General features: G+C 57.4%; 1 protein-coding gene and 1 long non-coding RNA gene across 12 annotated transcripts; one reads left to right on the plus strand and one right to left on the minus strand.

The window, feature by feature from the left end:
• The first annotated feature begins 876 nt into the window (after positions 1 to 876).
• On the plus strand, positions 877 to 14,373 carry PGAP3 (post-GPI attachment to proteins phospholipase 3). Of its 10 annotated transcripts, none has more exons than XM_026512944.4 (8): positions 877 to 1,130; positions 2,373 to 2,470; positions 3,443 to 3,595; positions 10,662 to 10,724; positions 11,360 to 11,421; positions 11,807 to 11,943; positions 12,244 to 12,448; positions 12,619 to 14,373. In XM_026512944.4, the coding sequence occupies exons 1-8, from the start codon at positions 950 to 952 to the stop codon at positions 12,680 to 12,682; spliced, it is 963 nt and encodes a 320-aa protein (XP_026368729.1). In that variant the 5' UTR covers positions 877 to 949; the 3' UTR covers positions 12,683 to 14,373. The 10 variants fall into 10 exon arrangements, with proteins under 10 accessions (XP_026368729.1, XP_048080454.1, XP_057173936.1 ...); XM_048224497.2 differs by having other exon boundaries at positions 894 to 1,130; positions 11,363 to 11,421; XM_026512945.4 differs by lacking the exon at positions 877 to 1,130 and adding an exon at positions 1,198 to 1,633.
• Positions 5,472 to 10,913, minus strand: LOC123001793 (uncharacterized). Of its 2 annotated transcripts, XR_008961228.1 has the most exons (3): positions 10,646 to 10,913; positions 9,220 to 9,403; positions 8,275 to 8,498 (listed from the first exon to the last, which is right to left on the minus strand). It is a non-coding gene; the product is annotated as an uncharacterized LOC123001793 (long non-coding RNA). The 2 variants fall into 2 exon arrangements; XR_006411063.3 differs by lacking the exon at positions 9,220 to 9,403 and having other exon boundaries at positions 5,472 to 8,498.
• Positions 14,374 to 14,701: the final 328 nt, after the last annotated feature.

The following is a 14,701-nucleotide window of genomic DNA, read 5'->3' on the forward strand; positions in this document are numbered from 1 at the left end:
TTCATTTAAAAGAAAGAAAGAAAGAAAGAAAGAAAGAAAGAAAGAAAGAAAGAAAGAAAGAAAGAAAGGAAGGAAGAAAGAAAGAAAGAAAAAAAGAAAAAGAAAAAAAAAGAAATGAGTTCTTAGCGCCTACCATGAGCCAAGTTCTGTTAGTGCTGGAAGAGTGGTAATCAAGACAGCAGAGGTCCCTACCCCGCTTGGGGAAATCATACCACTTTTATCTTACATCACACTCCAGGTGTTACCAGCCTCAGAAATGGTGTTTAAATTGAGACTAGAAGAATAAGCAGGCGTGAGAGTATGAGTGATACAGACGAGGCAAAGCCAGGAGGGTTGAGAAACATGGCCCCTTGGGTCTGGCGCAGGGGCCAGATCATGCGGGGCTTGTGGAGTTGTGATTTTATCCTGAGGTCATTGGGAGCCAGTAAAGAATTTAAGAAGAAAAGTCACACGGTCCGATTTGAATTTAACGGAACGCGGAGTCGATGGGGACAAAAGTAGGGGCAGGGAGACTCGTAAAGGGGCTACTGCGACTGTCTCGGGGACAGATGATGATGTCTTTACCCAGGGTGGTGCCAATGGAGATGGAGAGAAGTGGGCAGATCCACGTATATTAGGAAGCGAAATTCGACGGGGCTGGTGACAGAAAAATGACTGTATTTCAAATAAAGAGAGCATGGAGAAGAAAGAGGACGCATGTTGATAAAAGACCAGTTTATTTTGCTCCTTAACCCACCTGGCGTCCCCCTTCCCTTAGCCCTGTCGCCTCGATATATGGAGATGACAGTTAAGACGAGGGGCGGGGCAGGCGCCCACAGAAATCCGGGCACTTTTATTTAAAGTGGGTGGACGTCACCGGAGAGCAGAATAAAGAACACACGGAACTTCCGGTTACTCCGGAAGTGAAGACTCCTAAGCTCCTCCGCCGGCGGAGGGCCAGGTTGAAGGGATGGCCGGGCGGACGGCGCGGCTAGTGCTGCTCGCTGGGGCAGCCGCGCTAGCAAGCGGCTCCCAGGGCGACCGCGAGCCGGTGTACCGCGACTGCGTGCATCGGTGCGAGGAGCGGAACTGCTCGGGGGGCGCACTGAGGCACTTCCGCTCCCGCCAGCCAATCTACATGAGTCTGGCAGGTAAGCCCCACCCCGCGTCAAGCCCCACCCCGCGTCAAGCCCCGCCCCTCGGCCTCGGCTCCGCCCCTTGCGCCCCTCAACCACTTCTGAACCTTCGTTTCCCCGGGTGTCCGTTATGAATGTGAATGGAGCCCCAGGGTGATTAGAGCGGCATCAGCCAGTCTTACTTACTTTTTATTTTTTCAATTAGGTATTTATTTAATACTCCTGGGTACTGGCCCTAGAATGCCACTGAAATAGGACCCAGTGTCCTGCCTTTCGGGGTCACGGTCTTCACGGGGACATTAGCCTTCTCCAGCCCAAGGAAGACGACGGTTTGAGTCCTAAAGGACCCTTAGGTCAAGCAATCGGAGCATACGGGGGAGGAAGGAACCGTTTCTGGCTTTGAGAGGGTAGGGGCAGTGATCATCTTGGACCATTCTGTGAAGGAAGGGCTTCAGGGTGAATACACTGAATTTGGACCTGTGGCCATAGTGGTCACCTGATGTGTTACAGGTGTCATGGTAGGTCGGATAATTTTCACAACCCTTTAAAGGCAGTTTCCTTTAACGCAATTTTACAATGGGGAAACTTGGAGAGGTTAAGTGCCCTGCCCTAAGTCACACAGTCAGAAAGTAGTAAAGTGGAGTTTCCAGTTCTGGCCTGTCTGACTACAAGTTTGTGCTCTTTACTATCCCTTCGCATTCCAGAGGGAACAAAGAGAATGGAGGCCCTGGGCAGATGTGAGCATCTCCGGTAGCTTGGTTTACTCAGGGAGCAGGGTGCAGGGTGCATGAAAAGGAGTATGGGAAATAAAGTTGGAAAAGCAATTTGGGACCTCAAAAGTCAGAGTGGAGAATTTGGCTTCATTTTCATAGGACGGGGGTAAGATGGCAAGAGTACCTCCCTGGTGAGTGAGAGCAAAGCCTAAGTTCAGCAAGAGCAAACATAAACCCAGCTATCCATTGATGAGTCCATCAGATACCAAAGTTCCCATCTTGGTGGAAGGAGAAGAGAAGAAACGGTCTCTGCTCACTGCACACCTCCATCCCCTAAAACACACGCACACACGCACGTACCTTTCCTTTATGTATGTGGCCTATCCTCTCTCATACACCCAAGTGAGAAGCTAGAATTTTGAGATTTCATCTGGTTCTCCATCCTGCAGGCCCTCCTAGTCCGCAGTTGAGTGTGGGTCCCATTTGAGCTCTCTCTGTGCCTGCCGTGATGGGGAGTTCACCAGGTCCCCTTTCTCTGTTTCAGGCTGGACCTGTCAGGACGACTGTAAGTATGAGTGTATGTGGGTCACTGTTGGCCTCTACCTCAAGGAAGGTCACAAAGTGCCTCAGTTCCATGGCAAGGTGAGTTGGAGGGTCAGGTTGGAGGTACATGGTGACAGTGTAGCAGGAGAAAGATACCCCCGAGTCCAACCACACTGCCAAGCAGTCTGAGCTATGGCGTGATGGGTGTGTGTTTGGGGCAGTGCCTGTTCTCAGAAGCTGCTGGTTTTCATATAATCACTTAGAACCAGTGTGTCCTGGCTCTGGATTTGGAGTAACAAGATCTGGGAAGCTGTGTGATCTCAGAGAGTGGTGGTGGACTTCTTAGGGTGGCTGAATGTTCACCTTGCTACAGGATGAATTTCCTGACCCCTGACAGCATGCTTTCTTTTGCTGCTTCAGCAGTAGTCTGGATTAAAATAGTAATACCCCCTCAGACTGCTAGTGCTTTTTTTTTTTTTTTAATTTAAATTCAATTAGCCAACATAGAGTACATCACTAGTTTCAGATGTAGAGAGGTCAGTGATTCATCGGTTGCATATAACACCCAGTGCTCATCACATCCCGTGCCCTCCTTAATGCCTGTCACCCCATTACCCCTTCCCCTGCCAGTGCTTTTTCAACCAATGTGACCTTGTTCTAGACTATTGAGGTTGGCCAAAATTATTCTCCCCAGTTTGTCAGGGTAAGCGGAGGCTCAGAGGCCCGTGGTCAGTGGTAGAGGAGGAGTATATTAGGACCTCTTTTTTCTGGATGGCAAGTCTATGCTATTTCAACCAGGCCATACTGAGCCATCTACACTGGCCCACCTGGTCTTCCCAGAGACCAGGTTTACGGTGCTATGAATGCTGGCCAGGACAGAGGGAGGACCTTCAGCTAGGGACTGGAGGAGAGCTCACGGACCCAAAGAGGGACTGTACCCGAGGTTTTGGCCGAGGTCCAGAGCTAAGGAACCAGCTGAAGGCCCATTGATGTGGCATATCACGGAAAAGCAGGTCGGGCTGGCTGGGGGTTGCTTGCCCCTCAGGCCCCCTCCATGTGCTCCCTTTTCAGTGGCCCTTCTCCCGGTTCCTGTTCTTCCAAGAGCCAGCTTCTGCCATGGCCTCTTTCCTCAACGGTCTGGCCAGCCTGGTGATGCTCTGCCGCTACCACACGTCCGTGCCGGCCTCCTCCCCCATGTACCCCACCTGTGTGGCCTTCGCCTGGGTAGGTACCTGGGCAGGACTCCTGCTCTACGCCCTCATCTAGGAAGGAGGAACTCTTCGACCCCCACTCTCACCCGACAGGACTACCCTTCATCTGCCTTCCCCAGTGTTTTCCAGGTCTAAAACTGCAGCTCGGGGCGGGGGGGGTCAGGCCTAGGGAGAAAACAGGAAAGGTGCTGAATCAGACCTTACCTCCCTAGCAGAGTCCTAGACCAGGCCGTTTGGGAGGGAAGGAAGAAGGCACGGAGGAGGGAAACGTTTTTGTCCTGAGGGAGGAAGCCACTAAGAGACCCAATAGGACATTTACAAGCAAAGGGAGATGGGTGGTGGGGAGCGTGCTGGTAGGGGCCCTTCTGGACGACGCAAAGCACCCTCAGCCCCAGCCCAGGCCTGGACATACAGCAGCCACAGGACTCCATGTAGAGCTCAGCCTGGTCCTAGACCATCCCTGAGAAACTGAAGTATGTTCCGTGTGAGTATCCAGAGAGGGCTCTGAGCTTCACAGTGTGACTGGTCAGAGGAGCCAGCATCGAGGGCCTGGGATTGTGTGAGACGCGTGGACTAGGGTACAGCTCTGAGCTGTGACCACCTTGGCAAGGGTGTGCGCGTAAGAGGTTGCAATCAGAGCCCCCACCCTAAGCCTTAGGGAAACTTCTGTGCTCACTCACCTGCCTGCCACCGAAGCGGCCATCCGTCCATGCATTGAGCACCTCCTATGCGCCAGCGCTTTGCTGGGTATATACTCCAAAAGTATATGAAAGCAGACGGGGCGTCTGGCTGGCTCAGCCGGAGAGCGTGGGACTCTATCTCACGGTCATGAGTGCAAACCCCACGCTGGGTGTAGAGCTTACTTTAAAAAACAAAACGAAACAGGCTCCTACCCTCCGGTCACCACCACACAGGCACACACAATTGAATGTGAAAGTACAAGTCTGGAAAAGTACAGTGGAGGAGATGTGCTGTAGGGGCATGAGAGGGAGCACTAGACCAGACCTGTACCGGGCAGTCAGGGAAGGCTTCCCTGAGGAAGGGGCCTTTGAAGTAGGATTGGCATGATCCATGAGTGTTAGCTGGGTGAATTCAGGGAGAGTAGGAGGCGTCATCTTCGCGGAAGGTGTGGAATGTGCACAGGCAGAAGAGGGAGGGAACCTTGAAAGGCCGGGAGGCCTGCCGTACAGGAAGTCAGGGAGTGGGTTCGAGACCGGTGGGCAGGTGGGCAGTGAATGAGGCCAGCCCACACTTTAGATCTGGACTCTCCAAGCATCAGGAAGCCACAAGCGTTGGAGAGATGGGTGGTATTATTATCCGGAGTTTCCAGATGGAAACCAAGGACTGAAAAGGTAAAGTAACTTGCCCTAGGAGCCAGGGATTGAACCCAGGCATCCGGCTCCAGAGTCTGCACTCTTGCCATCTTGACTGTGCTGACGAGCCTCAGCAGTAGGGAGGAGAAGGGGTCTAGGATGGCGCCCCAAGGGGCCCCCAAAGCATAAAGGTTAGACAGAGGACGATGAGCCAGCAAGAGAGACTGCAGTGGCTGGAGGGATAGGTGGAAAACTGGGATATTGTGTGGTTGGGAAGCCCCGGGACAGGAACAGGAAGGAACGGGTAGGCCGTTCCCTGGAATTGTGCTAGACAGTGACGAGAACTGAAGGACGCCCCTGGATCTGGCCGCCCCAAGGTCTCTGAGGACCTTAGGACAACTGGTAGCATGGGGGTGCTGAGAAGTCCAGGCCAAGCCTCAGACTTAGGGTCCTGACGGGGATTGGAAGGAGGGAAGGGGGGAGGCTATTAAACCTCTGGGAAATGTCAACCCTCCCTAATCTTTTCTATTTAACAAATATTAATGGTAAGTGTTATGAATTACATAATAGGCATTGTCCTAAGTACTCTACATATATTTTCTCATTCAATCCTCATAATACCACTGCGAGCTCTGAGTAAGGCTCAGAGGGGAAAAGCCTTGTCCAGAGTCAGCCCCTCACAAGTTAGTGACTGGCGGAGACAGGTTGGCGTCCAGGACTGGCTCCAGGGCTGTAAGAGCCCTTAGCTCCTTTTCTGGGCTGTCTCCATAGACTGGTAAATGTCTGTTGAGCATTTGCTGTGGGTAGAGACAGGGGTCAGCACTGGTGGGAACTGAGGCCCCTGCCCCAAGATGCTGAGCCACGGGGGAGGTGCAAGTCCAGCTGGGCCAAGAGGCCGAATGTAGGCAGAGCCCTGGGAGCAGTAAGGTCGGGAGGGGGACCGCGTCCTCTAAATGGAGAAGTCTGTCGGAGAAGTCTGTCCCAGAGAGGAAGAGAGGCTCCCTCAGCGACTCACTCACGGGCCTGATCAGGCTTAAATGCATGCAGATGAGGGGAGAGGAGGTTGGATTTCTGCATCTCAGGCTCAGGGCACAGCAGGAGCGAAGGGTGGGAGGTGGAAGAGGTGGGACCTCCACAGGCAGCCTTGGAAAGGTCGGCCTGGCCCCAGTGTGGCTGGATGAAGGGGACTAGAGGGAGGTAAGGTGGCACAGAGAGGCCCCAAGTGCTGAGGGGCAGGGACTCTTGTGTAAGCAGGGACTTGGCATCCGCATACCCTGTCCTGGGCATGGGTGGCATAGAACCACCACTTCCTGTTTAGGCCTCTCTCCGAGGAGGGAGGTTGGTCCCGGCCACGAAAGCAGGAAGGGCAGAGAAAGTGAGGAGGGTACACCTGTCTCCTTTCCCTTGAGGTTCTTCCAGGGTCACTGTTGTCTGGGCCCATGGCCTGCAGCCCCCCGCCCCCACCCCTGCTAGAGAGCACTGGACAGCCCGGCCTGAACTCTCTGAACAGAGCTGAGCGCCTCCTTGGATAGACCCATGGGTCTGGGGGACCTCAGAGGGTCCCAGCCTTTGCCGCTGGTCACGTTACAACTCTCGTCTTGATCTCCCTGATTCTTGGGTCTTTCGTCTCCCTGGTATCTGCCACTCAGCTTCCTTCTTGGTGAGGGTCAGGCCTCCTGGTACCCCGCAGTCCAGTCGGCTGAGGACCCTTAAGGACAGAGCGGGAGAGGTTAGGTTGAGAGAGGGCAGATACCAAGGGGCTGTTCCTGAAGACAGCCTACTGGATATGGGGTTCTAGAATATGGAACCCCACATGCTGGCACTAGGTCCTCGAGGGACCGAGTCTCGGTGCCCACACACTCTCTTTGATTTTACACTTGATCTTTACGCCCGATCTTTAGTCCCGAGCGCCTGTGTTTACAGGAGGAAGGGAGCCTGAGCTGAATGGAGGGTGTGGCGATGGACTTTGTCTTGGGCTGGGTCTTCTGGAGCGAGTGGGGCTCCTGATTTCTGTTGGGATAGGATAGGAAGGCCTTTCCCAGGTTAAGTCTTGGGAGAGTTGTCTCTCTGGAAGTGAGGAGACCCTGCCCCAGCAGAGCTGATGAAGCTTTGGCACGAGAGAGTCTTCTCTGCCTTGACATCCGACCCGGCTCGGGCTGGGCATCAGCCAGGCTTTGGGTGAGCCTGCCAAAGCTCTGCACGGCACAGATCTTTGACTTCTGGAAACTGGGGGGCTCTGCTCTCTGCAAAGCCAGGAGCCCAAACCAGTTCCCCACCCTTGGTCCAGTAAGGAAAGGTCCTCAGAAGTAGAGGTGAGAGAGTGAGGGTGCCAGGGGAGCCCAAACTGTCTCTGCGGGATGATTGATGCAGGTGAGGACTGTGTTCTCCCTCTGCTGCGGAAACCACGAGAAGAGACAGGTTGAGCCTATGGCAGAATGATGGTTAGACTTCAGGAAGGACTTCCCACTGGTCAGACAAGAGCCAGTGCAACAGGCAATGGCAGGAAATCAAGAAATCCTTTTTGATGGTGGAAAAAGCTATCTTCCTCCCATCTCCATCCGCCTCTTCCCCTCTTCGCTCTCAGGAGTGAAGTGGGGGCAGGGTTGCCCTGCCTGAGGCAGGGGTGAGACATGGTGGCCTCTGGGGAGGGGGGGCCAGGATGGCAGCAGGCGTCATATTTAACATTCTGCCTCCCCCACTTCTGAGACACCGAGCTATTTAAAGACCCACATGTCCCCACCGCCACGGTGTCAGTGACAGCCCCAAGCACTGGGGCTTAGCACTGGGGTCGAATTCCTGACAGATCTGGCTCATTTGGCATCCAACCAGTTTCACGGCTGCGATATTTTTGTCTCAATTTTCTTATTTTCCAACAGACTGAAACAGCCTCCTGCTGTCCCTCACCCAGCCTTCCCTGTCCCCCTCCATTTCCACCCTCGTTGGCACCCTGCCCCTGGCCTCCCCCTTTCCTCCGTGTTTACACAAAGCTCCTGGTGCCTGCTGGGCAGCCCGGGCGCCCTCCAGGCCCGTCTGATTGGCCAGTTACCATGGGGCGGCGGGGGGGGGGGGGCTTTGACTCAAGCTTGGCTGAGGAGTCCGGGAGCAGCCACACACTTGTGTCTTGGAGCCTCTCCCTTCCTTCCTCGTCCGTCTGTCCCCTTCGCTTGAGTCTTGATTGCACACTGCACGTGAAGAGAAATAGTATCTCTTCAGTGAATCCCGGGGGGAAACTGCCCTTCGTGGGAGACCTACTGTGTGCCCGGCAGCGTAGCAGCCCCCGTTTACAGCTTCTTTTTGCCAGGCATTCTGCAGGCATCATCTTGAGGACCCTCTTCCGCAGTGGGTGTTAGGATGAACCCCCTTCGGTAGATGAGACAGCTGAGACTCAGAGATTTTATTGGTTCAAGATCACACAGCGATTTCTGGACGGAGGCAGAACTTGAACCCGGGGTCCATCTTACTATGGAGGCTGTGGACCTTCTGCCCCCCGTGTGAGGTGGGGTGGGCCTAGGCCGCCAGGGGGAGACCTTCTCTTTTCTCCACCTGGACTTCTTTGGCCTTCGGGGAGAGTGGGAGGCAGACTTGACCTCTTTGGCCTCGGGTCTGTGGAGAGATGTGAGGGCCCCATTCTGGTCAACAAATTGGGAAGTAGAACACGTCATGTTTTGCCCTGTCCTGGGCTGTACACTGCTCTCGTATGGCTCATTAAATCCTCGTGAACACTATGATTATTCCCATTTTACAGATGAGAAAACAGGGGCACTGCAAGGCTAAATAACTTGCCCAAGGACACATGGGAATTGCAGGGCCAGGATTTGAACCCAGGCCCTCTGACCCGGGGGCCTGCATTCTTAATGACACTTACCTCCCAAGTCTGAGGAGAGGGTCAGAAGACGAGTCCCTCATAATGGGACACCGCCCAGGGGAGAGGGGACTTTTCAGGGGTTCAGAGTCCAGGCTTCAGGTGGGTCCATGTAAGTGGAATGCACCCCGGGGAGGCAGGTGAACAGGGGACCAGGCAGCTCCCACTCTGCCCCATAGAGCTAAGCCCGGGCCCTGCGCTGCCCCCCACCCCCGCTTCCAGTGTTGGAGCCACCACTTAGCTCAGTCCTCTTGTCACCTCTCCTTTCCTGCTGTGGATGACAAGGAGGCCTGGTTGGCTGCCAGTCCCAGTGGCCTTCCCCTCCACCTCCCTCTCCTACTGGCTCCAGGGCCACTCTCCTCCCCGAGGGTGTCCCTATTCCTGGCCTGCCCCGGAGACCTGGCGCATGTGATCTCCAGGCCCTGCCTCCAGCCCCAAGTCTGCCCCTCTCCCCACACTGACCCTGAGCGTCGTAGACTTCGTGCGAGCAGTGTCTGAGAAGCCACCCCATTCTGTCCCGTCCTCCAGCCTCCGGACCATGCCTCATGTACCATCTCTGGGGAAGGAGCGGCACCAGGGATGGGAGTGGATGGCCGTCTTCAAAAGAGCAAGCAGCCTGACCTAGAATAATCACCTGCTGTCGGGGCTGGAGAGGGAGGAAGGATCACTTAGGCTAGCCTCCGAGTAGTCACAGGGAAGCTCAGGCCCACAGGGCAGGGCCTTTGTCCAGGTCATGAGGAGCGTAAGTGGAGAGACTCAGCCTAAGACCCAGGCTGGACAGGCTTGCATGGGGCTACCTGAGCTCCAGAGACCGCTAATGCTGACTGCCTTTGCACAGAGCCTGGCCTGCCTCCACCCCTTTGCTTTTCCCGTGCTCTCATAAGCCCCTTTGGGCCTGCAGTAGGGAACCGGGCTGCTGGGGGACTGGACGGAGAGGTTCTTCCCTGCTTCCTCTGTCCCGCGCCTGGCCAGTTTTCCTGCTGTCCTGGACCCAAATGAGCAGCTCCTGGCCTTTACCCATCTCAGGCAGGCTTGTCCCCCCACCACCACTTCCTACCTCCTACCCCTCCCCAGGCATCCCTCCCTATCTCCCGTGCATCCCAGGCCATACAGGCCTGGCTGCCAGTTTTTCCCCTTGACCCATTGTCACTGGTGTCCCAGTCCAGTGTAGGAACCTCTACCCGAGCCCACCCTTCTTTCAGTGATTTGGGCCTCCAACTTCCACGAGGTCTAGGACTCCTTTGCAAGATGTTTTGCACTATCTCCTTGCAGTTAATTTCCAGCGAGAAGGCCCCAGACGTGCTCCTGGACCCTTGCCCACCACTGCCCCTTCAGCCTTCCGCTCCTCCCAGTGCTTCGGAGCAGCAGACACTGGTCGGGCGGGTTGGGCCGGCCCACCCAGGAGGAAGCTGGGCTCCGTTGGCCAGCCTCCTCCTTAGAGACTTGGCCCCAATGGAATCGGCCCTCCCTCCCTTGCTTGCTTTGCTCAGGACACACCCCAAGCTGGCTCGAGCCCCTCCACCCCACCCACCTCATTCCCGCCCCCAGAGGCTGAGGTCACTGGCTCCCCTGGCCCGGGTGGGGCTGTCATCACCTGCCGGTTAGGGGAGGAGGCGAGGCCCCCCCCGGGGGCTGTTGTCTTAGCGATTGAGTAAGCAGGGAACTTGGCTGTGCCGGAACTGGTTCCCTGGCCAGGCCGGAACCTGTGGAGGCTGCAGCCCCTGTGGCCTAGGGGGCTCAGGGTGGGAGCAAGCCGAGGGCACAGGTTTGCTCCGTGTGCTCCAGGGGCAAGGGGAAGCATGTTCCTCTGCGCCACAGAGCCCCTTCCCCCAAGGGGGACTCCTGTGAGTGCTCTAGGGCTCTTCCCACCTCAGGACCCCAGGCTTACCAGCCGCTCCGTGCAGGTCTCCCTCAATGCTTGGTTCTGGTCCACAGTCTTCCACACCAAGGACACGGACCTCACAGAGGTGAGCGCCCCTCCGCTCCCCCTCCTGTTCGGGACAGCCCCAGAGGAGCCACAGGGGGTGGGGGCTGGCTCTTAGGGTTCCTAGGGACTCCGTTTACAGAGCCCTTGCTCTGTGCTGGGCATTTTCAACCTCTGCATGCACCTGAGCCTCCCTTGACCCTTGTGAGGCCGGTGTGATGATTGGCTCTGAACGCGTGAGGCCGCTGAACCTTGGGAAGGCAGAATCTCTGGCCCAGGGTCACCCAGCCAGTAAGGGCGCCACCTGGCCTTGGGCCCACAGCTGTCAGACTCGAGACTGTGCTGTGCAGTCCGCGGCACGCTCGGGCGTTCTGGGGTGCTGGCAGGCCCCTCCACTGATGCCGCCAAAGCCTTGCTGCTGAATACATTTTAAAAAGTTGTATAATGCGAATACAAGGGTCAGAGCGTGAAATTCAGGAGTGAAACAGCAGTAGGCAGAGGGGAGCACGAGACGAGACACCAGCCCCCCGCCCAGAGGCCCAGGACTCCCCTGTCAGAGTGGGGTTGTGCCTCTGCCGCCCCGCCTTGCCCCGTCCCCCCAGGTGGGTCCTTCTGGGGCCCTGCCCACTTCCCCCCTCCCTCCATGCTGGCCCCTCACGCAGCTCTCCCTGTCCTCAGAAGATGGATTACTTCTGTGCCTCCACCGTCATCCTGCACTCCATCTATCTGTGCTGTGTCAGGTGAGCCCGTCTTGGCCCCTGCAGGGGCAAAATCAGGCACCAGGGGCAGAAACGGGTCGCCTCGCCCACCCCTGGGGTTGTTGTCCCGGGGCCTTGCACCCCAGTGCGTGCGCGCGCGCGCGCACACACACACACACACGCACACCCTCAGGGCTGTTCTGGGTGGGGACTCCGGGGTAGAGCGAGGGGCCCTGGGTCTTTCCAAGGAGCAGTAGCCCTTGGTCCCAGGTGCCTGCGGGGATGGAGGCCCGCGCCGCCGGCCTGATGCGGTCGGGGAGGAGGGCAGCCGCTTCCACATACTGCTGTCAGGGTGAAGGGATGCTTAGGGAATGCTGCCCTGGGCACGGGCCACCCTGCAACTGAGCCACCCTGGATGGCGGGGCAGGACCGTGGGGCTGCAGCACCCGGCTGTGGCCAGTGCCTTCCGGGCCCTCCTGCTGCTGCTGCTGACTGCGCATGTCTCCTACCTGAGCCTCGTCCGCTTCGACTATGGCTACAACCTGGCGGCCAATGTGGCTGTTGGTGAGGCATGAGGAGGGACTGAGGCCCCGGGGGGTTGCGGGGAAGGGGGGGCCTGGACCATGTGTAGAACTGCTAGCCTGGGGTGGAGGTAGGGATTTGGTGGTGTTCCTGGAGAAGGTTCTAGAGGGGCCCTTAGGGTAGGGGAAGGGGAAAGAATTTGGGGTGAGAGAGGGGAGGCTGGGAGGAGAGTCCGAAGATGGCCCGGGGGGTCAAAGAGCATGAGACTAGGGGAGGCTTTGTGGTGGGGGCGGGGAGAAGGGGGCAGGGAGTGAGCCTCGCCCCACCCCCACCCGCACGCAGGCCTGGTGAACGTGGTGTGGTGGCTGGCCTGGTGCCTGTGGAACCGGCGGCGGCTGCCTCACGTGCGCAAGTGCTTGGTGGTGGTCCTGCTGCTGCAGGGCCTGTCCCTGCTTGAGCTGCTCGACTTCCCGCCTTTCTTCTGGGTCCTGGATGCGCACGCCATCTGGCACATCAGCACCATCCCCGTGCACGCGCTCTTCTTCAGGTGGGTGCTACTCCCCGCCCAGCGGGCTCCTTCTTTGTGCCCACCCTCACCTGCTCCTTGGAGGAGACCGAGGCCTCTGCGTGGTGTCACCCCCTGCTGGCTTGCCTGTGCTCTCCCCCACGGGGTGCCTTCAAAGCCAGACCTCAGTGGGCTCCTCCCTCTGCCCACAGCTTTCTGGAAGATGACAGCCTGTATCTGCTGAAGGAATCAGAGGCCAAGTTCAAGCTGGACTGAAGGCCCTGGGAGTGGGTCTGCCTCACCGGGGATCCTGCCCTCTCCCTGCTGGCTGCCCTTCTCCCCAGAATCCTTGAGATGATTTTTTCCTTTTAGCATCTTGAACGTGGACATAAAGGGTATGGGCCAAGAATCACGTAACTGCCCACCCCCTTGCTTGCCCCCACATGGCCCTCCCAGGTCTCGGAGTCTGTTCAGGCTTGGCCTGTCAGCATCTGGGGTTGGAGAATGGGCAGCGCCTCTGGTTCCTGGAGAACTGCAGTGGAACTGTGCTCTTAGCTCCACCAAGAGGAGGGCTGCCCCTGCCTCCCCATCGGCCTCTTCCCTACATCCCCGCAACACCTGGGGGGTCCCCACAGCTGTCTGTCTAGCTGGGAGACCAGGTCCCACAGGCCTTTGGGGACACAGTGGGGTCCCCTTCTGTTATCCCCTGCCCTCCTTCAGGGCACCACTAGGTGGCAGTAGACTCTTGGGTTTTGGCTGCCCGGGGTCCACAGCAGGTCTCCTCCCTGTGGGACCTTGAGGGACCAAGCTGCTGGGACTGAAGAGTGGTCTCATCCGGACTCTTGCCTCAGCCAGACCCCCAGGAGACCTCACTGCATTCCCCCTTCAGCGGGGCCAGAACCCCAGAGAGCCCAGGACAGGAGTCCTCCTGGCTCCTCTGCCGCTGTTCTGATGAGGAGCGTGCACATGCGTGTGGAAGGGAGTGTGCGTAGACTGAGTGCAGAAGTGGCAGGGTGGTGGGCGAGGGCCAGAGGGTGTGGGATGCTGGGTGGGACCGTGTGTGTGAGCATGTGTAGAGAGTGGGGTGGGGCGTGAGTGGTTTGAAAGTGTGTTGCAGGACGAGCGGGTGAGTGTGGGTTAGGGCAGTGTGCATTGACGGGGTGTGAGGGGAGTGGGAGTGCCATGAGTGTACCACGCAGTGGGGGGAGGTTGGAGAAAAATGGGGGATCAAGTTACCACCAACAGCTATCCATTGAGCACCAGCTCTGCACAGAGCCCCAGGCCAGGCAGAGAGCCAGGACACCCTCAAGCTCTGGCTCGGCGGGGTACAGGTGTCCGGACGGCATGTGTGTGTTCCTGTCTCCGTTGCCCCCACTTTACAGTCCTCCAAATCTCAGAGGACCCACACACAGCTCAAGTCACCCTCCAGAACCAGCCTCTCAGGAGGCAGAGGGAGGAAGGGCCACAGGGATCCTGTGGGCCTCTCCAGCCTTCCTGTCTGTCTCCTCGCCTTGGCTTGGTTGGCCTCCCCCCTCCCCCAGTGCCCCACCTGCTAAGCCCCTTTGTCACAGCCTGGACCTTGGGGAGGGAGGGGGGCAATCTGAGGGAGTAGGGGAGAAGGCCTGTGGCTGCGTCTGGTTCCTGGCTTCCCCAGAGGCAGGCCGGGGCCGTGCTCTATCAGCACCCCAGTAGAGGTGACCCCTGCGAGCTGCCAGCACATTCCTGCTCCACAAGGATAGAATGTGGAGCTCCAGAAACTTTCCATCCAAAGGCAGTCTCTGTGATTGGAGCAGGGAGTCTGGATTCTTGTTCTCTCCCTGCCCCCTTGGCCCTCCCTGGGGTGCAGGGGTGCTATGCTGGGACTCCAACCTCGGACTTGCGTGGCCTGTGTTTCTTTTGATATTGACAACTATTTTAAGGTGGGAGGGTAGCAAGGGACATTCTTAATAAACCAATTCTCAGCCTCACCTACCTTTGTTCAGCTCATCTGTGTGAGTCGTGTGGGCCGGAGGGAAGGAGAAGACAGCGAGCTGGAGGCAGTAGGCAGGTGGGGTCTCTGCCTAAGCACGTGGGGGTGGGGGTGGCAGGGAGCAGATGTAGGGGGGGCACTGGGGGAGGGACCTGGTGGTGCCTGGATTGTGACTCCTTCTCCCTGAACTCTCCACTTCAGTCTCCTGCTTATACCCCTCTCCTCCCTTTCCGGTCTAAGCTAGGCTCTACTCCTGTTTGCTACTTAACCTTTCTTAGCTTCACCTGCAAACGGGACATGCTAAGGGTGAGGACTGAGTGGGCCTG

This window comes from Ursus arctos, unplaced genomic scaffold (genome assembly GCF_023065955.2).
Source record: "Ursus arctos isolate Adak ecotype North America unplaced genomic scaffold, UrsArc2.0 scaffold_24, whole genome shotgun sequence".
NCBI lineage: Eukaryota > Metazoa > Chordata > Mammalia > Carnivora > Ursidae > Ursus > Ursus arctos.